The following is a 15,682-nucleotide window of genomic DNA, read 5'->3' as shown; positions in this document are numbered from 1 at the left end:
TGTAAAATACTGTTGAAAGTTCTTGCCAGAGATGCAAGTTTAATTGGTCACCCATAATTTGTTAAATTGTTCATGTTTGTTTAATATTTAAGACCATTTGTAAACACTTTGTATCATCTGGTTATATGCGCAAGTGTAACATGACACTGAATCAAAACACACAAAATAAAAATCCTGTGTTTCACAACTTTTTATATGGAAAATTGTGTCATAATGACTGATTACAGTGTAACGATTACAAAATATCATATGTTTCTTCTTTTTATAAATAACCTTATAGTTGACTAAAGTTTTGAACTGAAATGAAGAATTGTGTAGTTTTAGTTCTTTGAGCTCATTTTAATTCCCTGTATTTAATTCCGGTTTTATATCCTTAATAACTATGTAAATATGAATCTTGTCACTGACTTTTTCCTCAGCTAGAATAAGGGAAGTCTTTCATCCATATTGTGACTTTTTTTTTTAACAAGAAGACATGTAACGCGGGACTTGATTTTGTCCATCGGGAAATGATTGGATCGTATTTGTTTGTTTGTGACAGGTTGGCCCATGGTGATTTTAACATATCTTGGTATATAACAAGAAATGTAGACATTTCATGGAATATATAGTTGCCCCATATTACCCTCAACCTACACTGAACCGATGTAGGGCCTGTAAACAGCAGTAAATGAGTGGCCTGAGCTTTTGTTTGACCAATCAGAGAACGCTTTCTGCCTGTCAATCATTTAGCATGTCGGTGAAGGGCAAGGATCACAAGTGTGTTTTCCTTCATGACACCACAGCCTCTCCACAGGGGCAAGCGCTCACAAAATACATCAACATGTCTATCAATGAAATGAATTTTACCTGCAGGGCAACTGAGGTGGAAATGTTCAATGGCTTTTTGTGTGTCTAATTCAAACTAAACCTACACAAAACAATATCGTGGCACAAATGTAAGAGTTAAAGCCACACCGTGGACTTTGTGACCTAAAGAGTTGACGCATACAAGTTATTTTAAATGATTCCTCAGGCCAATATACAGCGTTTGACACTATTAATGCTCCGAGCGGGGCTGCCCTCTTGAAATACCGCCTATGTAAGTTTGGAGAAGACGGACCGTCGTTGGCCAGGTCATGTGACCTGGAGAACGTATCGCTTTACGGCCATCACGTGACCATAGGCTCTGATATACTCATGGAGCAGACTTTTGCGACAGTGCTGCGGCGCTTGTGGCCTCTAGGGGCGCTAGACGTGAAAGTTACAGGTCTAGCGCCCCTAGCGCCCGCAAAAGTTCCGCGGTGTGGCTTTAAGTACTTGAAATGCATTTACATCTTTCACCCGTTTGGATTACATGTTTTTAACGTAAACTAAACTTAATGTGACGCATGTTTGTCAGTTTATTACTAACTATTTGCATCTATTTTATTTTATATAAAAAAAATCTAATTGTTTAGAATCAGCATTGTGAAAACAATTAAATTTAGCCATTTAAAAAGAATGAACATGGTTAAAATATGGGTGACGCTGATATATGAATATCAGTTAAAATGAATGAGATTGAAACAAGTTAAATGTATTGATAAATATATAAACCCGGTGATTGAGTATTTAAAGCACTTTTGTTTATTACTACGATTACAGAAATCTTACCTGTTTCTTCTTTCATTTATTTATTTTACTGGCACGGAAATCTAACAAAAATTAAATAATGCTCATTAAAAAAAAGCATCACTTTACTAACACAATAATATAAGAAAAGAGGAATCACTTGTGGAGCATTAAAAAGGAAGCGCAGACTTATTACGTTGTTTAGCTATAAGAATTGTTTCGGTATCTGATTAGGTTTCAGTTTTAAAAGCAATACATAAAAGGTACTTGGTTCCTAAATTTGCTGTTGTGAATATTCTCAATTATTCATCACGTTCGGTTATATACGTAAAAACTGTAATCCAAATGGATGGAAATTTTACATGCAATTCAAATACATGAATCTTTCACTGAGGCCTATTATCTGATGTACATCAAACATTTAAGAAGAGGCAACTTATTGTATTTAGAAAGATAAAGCAGTGCAGCAAATACAGAAATGAAATGCAAGCTTACCCAGGATTTCTGTATATAAGTGATCCCACTTTGATTTAGTGACTAGATAAAACAAAAAATCCTGTCCGCCATAGAACAGAACATTTTTCAGTCTCTGCATGAAACTCATTTCATCTGTGTTCTCAGAGCCGATGGCAGGGACGTAGGATGGCGGAGCCGGCAGTTGTGCGCAAAGTCTCTCATACGTGTTACCAAAGGAAAACCTGAGACTGAGAATCAAAGGTAAGTTCAACTTCTGTGCCAGCAGCTCCCCACACAAGAAGAGAGGGTCGGCCAGTAATCCGTCAAACTTCTCTTCTCTCCACTTCTCAAGGAGGTCTTCTCTGGCAAAGACTTGAGTGCACACGGCCTGATTCTGCTCTATGCCAAAGTCAATCATCTCCTTGATCTTCAGTGAAGCCTTGATGAAGTTGTCATTCGGAAGATCATGAGTCCAGTATTTCAGCATCCTCTCCATGTTCTCCAGGATGTCCTGCTTTGTGTGAGGAACCTGTATAATCTCCACATTGTAGCCCTCGGATGGAGTGGTTTTGACAGACGGTGTGGCCGTGTGAGTGACCACTGTGATATTGTGTCCTCTTTCGATCAATTCGTCTATGATGACTTTTATATTGAGCCAGTGGCTGAATTCAGCAGGCCAGACGAGGATCTTCCCTCCTGACACACACAGCAGGTTCAGTTTCAGGTTCAGAAGAACAAGCAAAAGGAAAAGACTCCTTCTGGGACTCATGACAGCGGTGAACAAACTCCTGCGCTCAGTAAGCAGGAACAAGCATGTGGAGGAGGAGCTACTGACTGGCAGCATGGAAATATGAAGAGACAAAGTTATGCAATCAAATAAAGGGGACGGTCTTAACCGATCTTTAGTTTTAAAGAAATAGTAAGTATTGATCGATTATGTCCCTCTATTAGCATCTATATTCTCAATGCCTTCATAACATCAGCTTGCTTGTATCTCTTCTTAAAAGTTCATTTTTCTTTCACTTTTTATATATTTTTTATTTTACTGGCAGGGAAATCTAGCAAAAATTAAGTAATGCTCATTAAAAAACACCACTTTCACAAATAAGAAAAGGGGGAATCACTATCAGAGCATTAAAAAAGAAAAGCACAGGCTTTTTAGAATTGTTTTGGTACTCTGATTTGGTTTTATATAGGCATTTGGTTGCTTTTGTGAATATGAACTCAGCTAGTGTCTAAGTGTACTATATCTATCTTAAGTTAGAATAGTCTTTCGAGCAATTGAATTTAAGTTATTTAAAAAAAAAAGAAGGTATTTCCTGTGAAAATAACTAAGAATGTAAAATTCTGCAAGGAATAAGTAATAAAGTAATTATAAACTTAATATTAAAAGGGTTTAAGTGGTAAAAAAAAAAGAAAAAAGAAGCTAATTCAGAAGTTTAGAGATTAATTCCTTTTTACAAAATTTGAAACGTCAATCCAAAATTCTTGTGCAATAAACACAATTTCAAAATAAGTGAGTAATTGTTTCTTCATAGATGACAAAAGGAAGAAACTGGGTGAAATACTGTCATTAAACTGAAAGATCATAGTAAAGTTCCAGTTATAAAAAAACAAAGAAAAAAACAAAAAAGAGATGATTTCTTTTTAGTCGAAGAAGCCAGAAGTCTTTCCATTCTTGGTCACTGACTTTATTATTCAAAGAGGTCTGAGTTTAATTAAGAATTGATCTAAAAATATTATTTGAAAAGCTAGATTAGAGTGGTCAAAATGGGTAAGGGACCATGAAGACAGACTTGACTAGTAATTTGACACGCGATTGGAAAAGATTTTTGCACAGTGTTCAACACGTGTAGGTTGCGTCATCAGAGAGCGACCGCAGCATCAGAATGCTGACATGGCCGCGTCCGTGGAGCTGAGACTCACTTTATGGATCTGTTTTGTCTTTATTTTGGGGGTTTCTTCGGTCGCCGCGCTCATCGAGGGACTGTATTGCGGGACTCAGAGTTGCTATGAAGTGCTTGGGGTTTCGCGTGAGTCCAGTAAAGCGGAGATCGGTCGCGCGTACCGTCAGCTGGCCCGAAAATACCACCCAGACCGGTACCAGCCCGGAGAGACCGGAGACACCCGCGAGACCGCGCATCAAAAGTTTCTGCTCGTCGCTACCGCTTACGAGACACTCAAGGTAATATTAACCCCGAAAACTAGCGCCCGTTTGCATGCAGCCCTGTCTAACATCTTCATTCCGAAGCGCGTAAAATTGAGTTGAGGTGGATAGTCTAGAGTTTCATAATGGTCAGAATGCGCATTAAAGGGATAGTTCACCCAAAAAAAATAATTCTGTCATTGTCACTCACCCTGATGTCGTTCCAAACCCATAAGACTTTAGTTCATCTTCAGAACACAAATGAAGATCTTTTTGATGAAATCTGAGTGATTTCTGCCCCTCCATTGACAGCTACGCAACTACCACTTTGACGCTTCAAAAAGTTCATAGAGAGATCGTAAAACTAATCCGTATGAATTGAGTCCAAATTTTTTGAAGAGACACGGTCACTTTATATGATGAACAGACTGAGTTTAGGCTTTTATTCACATTCAAACATTCATCAACTTGCACATCAGCTGTGGTAAATGCAAGCGTAAGCATGAGAACCAATGAGGTTCATTCTCCTTATGCAACACATTTGATCTTCCTCAAGAACCAATGAGGTTTGTTCTCGCGCGTCAAGCGAACATACTTGAGCTCAGCTGGTGTGTGAGGTGATGAATGTTTATGTGAATAAAAGCCTAAATTAAATCTGTTCATTGTATAAAGCGATCGAGTCTCTAAATTCCGCTAAATTCATATGGATCTCTTTATCAACGCTTTGAAGCGTCAAAGTGGTAGTTGCGTAGCTGTCAATGGAGGGGCAGAAATCACTCAGATTTCATCAAAAAGATCTTCATTTGTGTTCAGAAGATGAATGAAAGTCTTACGGGTTTGGAACGACATCAGGGTGAGTGACAATGACAGAATTTAAATTTTTGGGTGAACTATCCCATTAAAACAGAAGTCTGCAACTTAGTAAAGTTGTGGTCACATTAGTGAAATTTCAGCAGCAAATCATATGACCAACTTCAACCCGATGTGAAATTTGTGGTTGATCTTTTACATTTTTAAAGGAACCGTATGTAAGAAATGTATTTCAATTAATCATAAAATGGCCCTGATATGTCACTAGACATTAAGAAATCATGTTCATTTCAAATACTTATATCACTGACAACAGTAGTCTGGCCAGGATATTGTCATTTAAAAGTGAAGTTGCAGCCCTCAACTGTTTTGGCCTGAAGCTCCACCCTCCACCTATCTACCAATCACGAAGTCAGTAGTGTTCCGGCATCCGGGTTGCCAGATCTGCTCTAGTTACCACAGCTACAGCTACAAACGTGTCGGATAAAAAATGTCTAACGTTACGAAACCTAAAAGACCTCGTTATGAATCCGAAATACCTCGTGACAAAGTCCGAAAAAAAACGTACTGTGTAGGACTCGTCACTTGCCATTGGAAGCTCCTTGTAGCAGCCGACGTTCCTGCGGGATCCTGCAGCCTATCTGGCAACCTCGAGTCAGGGGGGAGGGGGAGGGGATACACCGCTCTACAGTAATTTGAAAGTGATTGCAGTACCAGTTTTGGCCACAATCTTACATACGGCTCCTTTAAAAAAGATTCCGCAAACTTTGGCAAATCCAGCTATTTTGGTACATGTCCACAAGAGGAGTGAAGAAAACCCACTCAAATGCCGCTCTTGAATACACTTTTGTTAATCTAGGCACATAGTCGAACCACAATGAAAACACCTCAACGACATTTGAAATGTTATTAATAAGTTATAACATCAGCATTATGCTTTCTCCCAAACTGAGTCACCAATATAACATTCAAATGTAGCTCGGATGTCAGACATGTCCTTACCTACATCACATATTGCTTTTTCTTGCATATTTAAGACATGGTAAATAGTCTATCCACCTTATTCTTACGCCCCATGATGCTTTGCATGAATTATGGGTGTAACTTCCATTAAGCTGTAAACAATCAGCGAAAGACTAGCTCTATGAACGCAATACGTTAAAAAAGTGTCACAATGAATGAGAGGACATTAATCTACTCACCCTTCAACCATCGAACATTAAAAGGAAATTTAAAAAAATTTGTAACAGCATCAACAAGGTACTTTCAACAGACCAAATAACCCCAAAAGCACGAGTCTTTGGTTAAATATCACTGTAGTAATATATATATATATATCTGTATTATGTAACTTATGTTGCCTTTAATCAAAAATGTTCATTAACTTCAGCATTACGTGATATTATTTCAAAGTGATTTCCGTCATTTTGACAGATTATAAATTGTATTTACCTGTGAAAACAAACCTGGAAAGAGACGTGAGGATTGGAGGAGAATAACGAGAGATTCTTCGTGCATTCCAGTGAATTATTAATGTAATATATCATAAATTAAATTTGGGAGAACAGACCACAAATGTGCAGCATATGTTGACCTTTTTCATACTTTCACAGCGGATTGCAAAGGGAAAAAAGAAAATAATCACGAGGAAAAGAAAGCAGCGACTGAAAAGAGCTCTTGCCATAGATATTCTTGTTCTAACATCATGTTAAAATAACAAGTATAACGTTATTCTCATGATGTCTGAAAATAAATAATGAAGGAAAATTGGCGTTCAGCTTTATTTGTAGCGCAAGCTTATGATTTGAAATGATTCGTTTCAGCCTTTTTGAATGGAAGTTCCCCAAACCGGAAGAACCACCCATAATTCAACATGCAGTGAGCTCGTCAGGAATAAGGTGGATAGTAATAAGTAATAAGATCTCTAATTTTGTGATTTTCAGGATGAAGAGTTACGTAAGGACTATGACTACATGCTGGACCACCCAGAGGAATATTACAGCCACTACTACACCTACTACAGGAGAAGACTTGCTCCCAAAGTAGACGTTAGGATAGTGATTCTCGTGACTATTTGTGCAATCTCACTGTTTCAGGTAAGCTGGTCACTTCCTCACTTCATTCATTGCCATTGGCTTGAAAAAGCCAACATACTGATCAGTTTCTTCATCATCTTCCTTATTTTTCTGCTCTAAATAAGTTTAGATTCTGTAAATCTCAGAGACTCCAATTTTCTGTGTATCATTTTCAGACCCTCATGACGAAAAGCCCAAATAATAATAATAATAATAATACATTTTATTTCTAATGCGCTTTTCTTAGACTCAAAGCGCTACAATATACAAAGAGAATAACAACAATAAAATACAATAAAAAAATCTCATTCAGTTACAGTAAGCAGCTCTAAACAGGTGTGTCTTTAAAGAGTTCTTAAAAGAATCCAATGTTGGAGAGTCTCTAATTTCCGGTGGTAGAGCGTTCCATAGACGTGGTGCTGGGACCGAGAATGCTCGACCACCCATGGACTTTAGTTTATATCGAGGCTGCTAGAGGATGCATGACCTGGAAGAGCGCAGAGAGCGAGCTGGAGTATGAGCAGTGACTAAACTACAGAGATAAGCCGGGGCCGTTGCATGAATAGCTTTATATGTTAAAATCAATGTTTTGAATTCGATGCGTGCTTGTATCGGCAGCCAATGCAAATCAAAGAGTACCGGGGAAATACGTTGACGAGTAGCTGTATGTGTCAATAACCGGGCGGCTGAATTTTGAATATATTGTAATTTTTTGATGGATTTATTTGGGAGACCAGAATAGAGTGCATTGCAGTAATCAAGCCTCGACGTAATAAAGGCATGAATAAGCCTTTCTGCATCTGGCAGCGATAGAAATGGTCGTAGTCTAGCGATATTTCTAAGATGGAAAAATGCAGTCTTTGATACCTTTTTAATATGTGCATCGAACATAAGTTCAGGGTCGAAAATAACGCCAAGATTGCGCACTTGAAGGGACGGAGTAACAAAGTCATTGACAGTAATCAACTCTGAAGTGTTAAGTTTAAGTAAAGATGTTGGTGTACCGACAAAAAGGAGTTCTGTTTTTGCCTGGTTAAGCTTAAGAAAATTGTCATACATCCAGACTTTTATCTCATCCAAGCAGGTGCTAAGGGCTGTAACCGCAAGGTTTGGATTAGGGTGCATGCTGATATAGATCTGCGTATCGTCGGCATAAAAATGAAAACCTAACCCAAACTTACGAATGATGTCACCCAGAGGCAACATATAGATGCTAAATAAGATGGGACCCAGCACAGACCCTTGTGGGACACCCTGCTGAACTAGTGTTGGTAAAGATTTGTTTTCCCCCAAAGACACAAACTGGAAACGATTTGTAAGATAAGATGTAAACCATTCAAAAGCAGTACCAGAGATTCCTAGCCATACAGACAGTCTTTCAAGAAGGACAGCATGAGATATTGTATCAAAAGCAGCCGTGATGTCCAACAATACTAAAATACTACAGGCACCCATGTCAGCAGAGATGAGAAGATCATTTACAACCCGGACGAGAGCAGTCTCAGTACTATGGCCTGATCTAAATCCGGACTGAAACGGTTCTAGGAGATTGTTGTTGGACAGGTATTGCTGTAGCTGGCCAACTACAACTCGTTCCAAGACCTTAGCTAGAAAAGGTAGATGGGCAATAGGCCTATAGTTAGACAAATCCTCCACATCACAGCCAGTCTTTTTAGGGACTGGTGTGATGGCAGCTAACTTAAGGGCCGAAGGGACCTGACCAGTTAATAAAGAGTGATTAATAATACCAGTGATAGAGGGGCACAATAGTGTTAGACACTTTTTCAAAATCTCAGTAGGTATGGGATCAAGAGAGCATGTAGATGAATTCATAGACATGACCAGTTTTGAAATATCATCTGTGGTAACAGTGACAAAATTGCTGAAAGTAGAAGATAAATGTATAGAATGGGGCTTGTTGGATAGACGATGTTGGATAGACAAATAATTTTGGTTCGTCAGATCAGTTTGCAGATAGGAGCCAATGCAATCGTCAACCATCTTGACTATGTTGAATGGCGTCTTCTGAACGTCCTTCAGTTCTGACAGAACTACACACAGGCACAATGACCGTTTTGAAGATGCACACCAAATTTTAAATCCCATCAATTGGGTGCACAGCAACAAGCGCAGTACAAATACTGGGGCCGGTTTCACAAAGATATTTTAGAGCGGTCTATAGTGTTAGACAAGTCTAAAATTTGCTCATAGACTAGTGTAATGCAAGTTAGACTGTTTCACAAAAATAAAGACTGACTTAATTTAGACCAAAAAAATTAGACACCTTACCCCAGGCTAACTTAGGTCTAAGGCCCTGTCCCATTTCTCCCCCCTTAAAACTTCCACTTGGTTTTGAGTGCCCTCCAAAGTAAAGTCCCCTCAACGAGGGGAAGTGGAGTTGAAGATCTTTCCCTATGAAATGGGACACCACTATATGCAAATTATATACATGCACATAACTATCCCAGTTATGATCAGGATATAAGTATCCATAATAATATGCTAGAAATCTAATAAAGTAATCAAATGTAAAATAACACAGCATAGTTAATTATAGATAGATTAATGCTCATTAAAGCTAAAGTTATTAATTCAAGAGCTGGGAGTAATTTTCTCTTTGCCTTTAGTTGTTTTATTCACATTAAAGGTGTAGTCATTAGCATGTTCAATTCTCTCTATACCTTTATCAACTTTATTCTAACTTAACAACTTTTACTTGCACTGATAAACAGTAGCGAGACATTTTCTTTTAGTCGTCCTCTTTCATGGACAGCCATTTTCTTCTTGCTGTGTAAATTTGTTTAAATTCTTAATATTTTAATACTTTTATTTAATAAGTGAATCGTGCTGCTTCTCTCGCGAGAAATTAATCTCAGTGTCACTCTTTCTCAGCATGTGATTGGCTGTTCGCTACTGATGTCACACCTAAACTCAGGATCTCAGAAAGTTGATGATCAGCATCATGGTACCAACAAAGCCTGGTTGGATTGGTTTGGGTTTGTCAACTCGAAACTAATCCTGCAACCCTGAGTTTGTTCAACTACCATCATGGTACAGGCCCCTGGTGGGATTGAAGTATTATTACCCACTACTCCATTGCATAGACGCTCTTTGAACAGCCAAAGAGGGGTTACAAAGCAAATTCATTGTGGGCTATAACCTCTGAACCGTACGTCACAGACTTAAAGACCCAGTATCAGTGTATGCTTGGTTCAAGGTAGAGATGCAAGAGTCTAGATAAATTGAGAATCACAATTTTTTTTATTGTTTTAAAATATAGAGATCATGATTCTCTCATTATTCTGAATAGACAACTAAACAAAAATAACATGTAATTTCCTAGAGATTCTGTAATGAATGAAAAAGTCATTTGAATGTAGTTGTTTTGAATGAATGATTCAATGACACGCTCATAAAGACCTAACTTGTTTTATTACTAGATGAATCAGCGTTTTTGAACGAATCTCCTGAATGAATGAATGATTGATTCAATGACTCACTCATAAAGACCTGAAGGAATGTTTCAATGAGAAATACATTTTTTATCAGTCACTTGTTGCCACCTACTGGTGTAATGATGTAATCAAAACAATCTTTATTTAAGACCTTGTCTGACAGAACAAAACCACCGCAGAAAGATTCTCTACTGTCCCATTAACAGCAATTACCAGAAACATTTAAAACTTTGGATTGAGTGTGGCAGCAATGTAATGTTATGGTCATACTTACTCTCATGTGATTACTTGTGTGTTAGTGGAGGAAGAGCCAATGAGTTATGTTTAATAATTTACTAAGAACTATATTTCATCCACCGCAGGTCATGGCTCTTCAGCTCCGGTCCTGAAGGACATCTGTCTTCCAGGGTTTATCTCTAATCACACAAACCTGAACTCTCTGTTTGACTAATGTTAGAACTAAACACTGTAGGACAGCAGTACTTCCAGGGGCCGGTTGCATAAACCTCTAAGACTAGTCTTACAAGTTGGACATCAATTTATTTTCTTTAAGATGTTTCATAGCTTTTTTAAATCTGTTACATAAAAACGTAGATACGCCTACTTTGATAACGAAAACTAAGACTGACTGCCCCTGACTGACTGCTAGTAGGTCATACTAGAACTTAAGACACTGTCTTAACATTATGGCTATGTTTATGCAACCGGCCGCAGGACTGGGGTTTAACCCTCATCCTTCCCTCAGGTAATTACCTGGAAAAAAAAAATTATGTTTTAAAAAGGGGTCCAAGAGCCTAAGACTTCTGTCGCACTTGAACCACGAATACACACAAAAATGTAATGGATTCGAGGTGTTTTGTGGTAGAAATAAAAAAAAAAGTAAATAATCCTTCCCTGTCGGGTCAATTTGACCCCCATAGATATGAATGGAATGCGAGGAATGCTTCAGTACACATAGAAAAACCTAAAAATGCTCAAAATTCAATCTAAAAATAATAAATCTTTACTAAAAGATTATTTCATAATGTCTACATGTGTATCTGAATGCATACGGAACTGACTTTAGGACCCAGCGGACCCGCTCATTTGCTCCATATAGAGCTATAAGGCCATCTAGTGGCAGGAGTTATGAAATATCATGTTATATTATTTATTTCCACAAGAGGTCGGCAAAGACGCCCAATGTAAGATATTTTGAGCTGAATTAAAAGGGTTATGCAGGAAATTGTGTTATTTTCAATTTAAGTTGAATGAATGTGAGGAATGTGCTTAAATGACTATTTATTTATTTTTTATTTATTGATCAAATCTAGTAATTTTAAGGTAAATAAAATAAAAAAATATTAAAAAATCTGTGCGGGGGGGGGAGTGCTTTATAACACAGAAAAAATATTATCAAAATGAAATAAAATTAACTTTTTTGGACCAAAAAAAAAGTATAATTTTAGGGCTTCGGGTCATTTTGACCCGCGAGGGAAAGATGTGTTACAAAGTGCGAGGGAAGGATGAGGGTTAAGAGCCCTGCCGTAGATTGATGACAGTCAGCACATTAATATTTAGCATATGGATCATACAGACAGCTGTTAGAGCAATAACTGTCCATTTAACAAGCAGATGTTTTTGTTTGCAGTATTACAGCTGGTGGAGTAGCTACACAGAAGCCATCAACTACCTGATGACCGTTCCCAAATATCGCATCCAGGCTGCCGAACTGGCCAAGCAGCAAGGTCTCCTCAACAGAACCAAAGAGAAGGGAAAGAACCGGCGATCCAAAGAGGAGATCCGCGAGGAAGAGGAGCAGATTATCAGAGACATCATCAAGAACAAGATCGACATCAAAGGTGGATATCAGAAGCCCAACGTATCCGACATCCTGCTGTGTAAAATCATCCTGTTCCCGTACCATCTGTGCACCTTCGTGGCGTGGCACTGCTCGTGGTTCTACCGTTTCACCGTCCGTGGGGAGGAGTATGGGGAGGAGGAGAGACTTTACATCATCCGCAAGAACATGAAGATGTCCCAGGCTCAGTTTGACAGTCTGGACAGCGGCCTGATCGAAACCTTCCTGAAGCAGCAGCTCTGGATCAAAGAGAACTATGAGGTTTGGAGAAGATTTCTTTCATTTCGGCCAACATACACGAAGTGCTTTACACGGTTTAAAACTGATAAATATTTGCGACAATTTCCTAGCTCTTTGAAAGTTAACAAGTGCATTTTAAATACGTTTAAAACCCTTATTTAAAAATCATAATGCAGTTCTTCAGTTTTACATTATAATTGCAATTATGTCGTCAATTTTATATAATCAATTAATGAGACGTTTAATAATTTTTGCAGTTTTTCTATGGTTTGATTTAATTATTGAATCACAACAGTCAACCATGAGTGACATCATCATAGAGTGTGAGGACATGGGTTTTATTATTGAATTATTTTCATTGAGTTCCATGTTCGCATTTATAGTGTATTTTAATGTAGTCAGAGAACCTAAACGTTTTCATCAAACTTTGAGTTATGAAACTGTTAAACCAACTACTTTGAGTTAGAGAAACAAACTAATTTTGTAGCATAAACAACTATTTTTTTTTCAAACATGCATTTAATTTAATTAAGACAATAGAGACACATGATGTTGGAAATGGGAATTTTCAATTCTTTAAATGTTTAACATCTTTTGCTGCACATCAGAACTATAGTCTCTGGTTTTATTCATTGTGATGGATGATTTAGGGAATTTGGCTTTTGTGTTTCCTCATATTTGTGAAACAAGAAGACTTGGCTGGATAATTTCATGTTCCTAGTCACCCTAATGTTAATGTAAATATGACTGGGAATATACTTCAGGGAGATTTTACTCATGAGACTTTCTAGGGTTGCCAATAAGTGTGACCAACAATTAATTAGAGAAAAACATTTAATTTGTTATGTGATTTTCACCACACTTTAATTTGATTTACTTCAATGAAAGGTTCGATTTTTGTGATTTAAAAAAAAGAAAGATCAAAGGGATAAACAATGCAGATCTCTGTTCATATTTACCAAGGGTGCCAATAATTTTGACCAGGACTATATATATATTATGTATGTATGTATGTATATATACAGGTGCTGATCATAAAATTAGAATATCATCAAAAAGTTGATTTATTTTTCAAGAATTAACTAATGTATTATATAGACTCATTACATGCAAAGTGAGATATTTCAAGCCTTTATTTGTTATAATTTTTATGATTATGGTTTACAGCTTATGAAACCCACAAAATCTAAATCCCAGAAAATTAGAATATTACATGAAATCACACAGTAATTACACAGTAATACCATGGTCATTGAACCAGGTTTTGGTTCTTCTGGCAGTGTGGGCAGGTGCAAATCCTGCTGGAAAATGAAGTCAGCATCTCCATAAAGCTTGTCTGCTGAAGGAAGCATGAAGTGCTCTGGAAATGTCCTGGTAGACGCTGTGTTGAGTGGACAGCACAGTGGACCAACACCAGCCGATGACATGGCTCCCCAAACCAACACAGACTGTGGAAACTTCACACTGGACTTCAAGCATCTTGGATTGTGTGCCTCTCCATTCTTCCTCCAGACTCTGGGACCTTGGTTTCCAAATGAGATGCAAAATTTGCTCTCATCAGAAAAGAGGACTTTGGTCCACTGTGCTTTATTAAATCCAGAGTCAACGCAGCGTCTACCAGGACATTTCCAGAGCACTTCATGCTTCCTTCATTCTCCAGCAGGATTTGCACCGGCCCACACTGCCAGAATAACCGAAACCTGGTTCAATGACCATGGTATTACTGTGTAATTACTGTGTGATTTCATGTAATATTCTAATTTTCTGGGATTTTGATTTCGTGGGTTTCATAAGCTGTAAGCCATAATCATCACAATTATAACAAATAAAGGCTTGAAATATCTCACTTTGCATGTAATGAGTCTATATAATATATTAGTTTCACCTGTTAAGTTGAATTCTTGAAATAAATCAACTTTTTGATAATATTCTAATTTTATGACCAGCACCTGTATATATATGTATATATATATGTATGTATGTGTGTGTGTGTGTGCATACATATGTGTGTGTGTGCCTTAGCACAGTGAACTTTAAAAGCTTTAAGTTCACATGTTTTTCTGCAAATCATTTAAAATGATTAAAAATCAGATCCACTAGCCCTATTCAATATTCAGAATAGAAACTTCATTATATTTACGTCACAATTACATCATTAATCAGTGATGAACCTGTTTTTCATCATATTAATGTGGAGTGTGTGGTGTTGTTAGTATGTGTGTGTTTAGGCGTACAGACAGACTGATGATACTGTGTGTTTGTGAAAGGTCTACCGAGAGGAGCAGGAGGAGGAGATGAAGATGAAGATGGCCACAGACTCGCGATGGAAACGCTACAGGCGCTGGATGAGGAGCGAGGGTCCCGGACGCATCACGTTCGCTGACGATTGACCACACACACACACACAGTGCCGTCCCAGATGTGTGTGTGTGTGTAATAACACTCGTTTACAATGGACAGACGATGTGCACCTGATTTATAAGGCTGCCTTTTCTCATATGATATAAGACTATAAAGGAGATTTGATTGTACCTATGGAGGATCATGTGACTTGCGTTTGCATAAGAGGATCAATTGAGAGACATTGTGTGTTGTTTTACCAGGATGAATTTGATCACAGGCTTGAGAACGCGAGTGTTACAGTTTGAGAAATTCCTCATTTCAATCACTGAAGGATTCTGTCCCTCTGTTTGTTCTTCTACATGTCTGCTATAAATGTTACGTCTGATCCTATGCTGTATCTCAAAGCCTTTTATTTGCATATATATATAAAGTCATATCTAATTGTTCCGTTACATGGTACTTCAATAAAGTTTTATAGTTTAAGGTTTGGTTAGGAAGACTTTGTTGATGTCACCATAAAAAAAGGTTGTCATGCCGTAGATTAAAGGGGTGGTTGATTATGATTGAACTTTTTTAACTTTTCTAACTTTAGTTAGTGTGTAATGTTGCTGTTTGAGCATAAACAACATCTGCAAAGTTACGACGCTCAAAGTTCAAAGCAAAGGGAGATATTTGCTTTTAAAGAAATCGCTATTTAAGGACTACAACAAACGGCTGGAAGAGA

The 15,682-nt window shown here is 37.7% G+C and overlaps 2 protein-coding genes across 2 annotated transcripts in view; one reads left to right on the top strand and one right to left on the bottom strand.

The window, feature by feature from the left end:
- LOC309500143 (uncharacterized protein) overlaps positions 1-2,886 on the bottom strand; it is a 28,165-nt gene extending 25,279 nt beyond the window's left edge. Inside the window, exon 1 of the mRNA XM_082171707.1 lies at positions 2,089-2,886. Within this exon, the coding sequence (XP_082027833.1) occupies positions 2,089-2,818 (730 nt within the window). The 5' untranslated portion in view covers positions 2,819-2,886. The remainder of the gene's footprint in view (positions 1-2,088) is intronic.
- Positions 2,887-3,872: 986 nt separating this feature from the next.
- dnajc25 (DnaJ (Hsp40) homolog, subfamily C, member 25) lies at positions 3,873-15,441 on the top strand. Its single transcript, XM_082170547.1, has 4 exons — positions 3,873-4,234; positions 6,949-7,101; positions 12,166-12,636; positions 14,883-15,441. Exons 1-4 carry the CDS (start codon positions 3,947-3,949, stop codon positions 15,003-15,005), a joined length of 1,035 nt encoding a protein of 344 aa, XP_082026673.1. The 5' UTR covers positions 3,873-3,946; the 3' UTR covers positions 15,006-15,441.
- The last annotated feature ends 241 nt before the right edge of the window (positions 15,442-15,682 follow it).

The sequence above is a fragment of the Leuciscus leuciscus genome (genome assembly GCF_965113295.1).
Source record: "Leuciscus leuciscus genome assembly, chromosome: 5".
Lineage (NCBI taxonomy): Eukaryota > Metazoa > Chordata > Actinopteri > Cypriniformes > Leuciscidae > Leuciscus > Leuciscus leuciscus.
Note: the sequence above shows the minus strand (reverse complement) of the source record. Positions and strands in the feature narration are given on the sequence as shown.

Bases quoted from the DNA above. Each gene is read 5' to 3' on its own strand.
- dnajc25 (XM_082170547.1), top strand. From the start codon at position 3,947: ATGGCCGCGTCCGTGGAGCTGAGACTCACTTTATGGATCTGTTTTGTC. The intron at 4,235-6,948 runs GTAATATTAACC...TGTGATTTTCAG, and splicing joins CCGCTTACGAGACACTCAAG to GATGAAGAGTTACGTAAGGA. The intron at 12,637-14,882 runs GTTTGGAGAAGA...TGTTTGTGAAAG, and splicing joins GGATCAAAGAGAACTATGAG to GTCTACCGAGAGGAGCAGGA.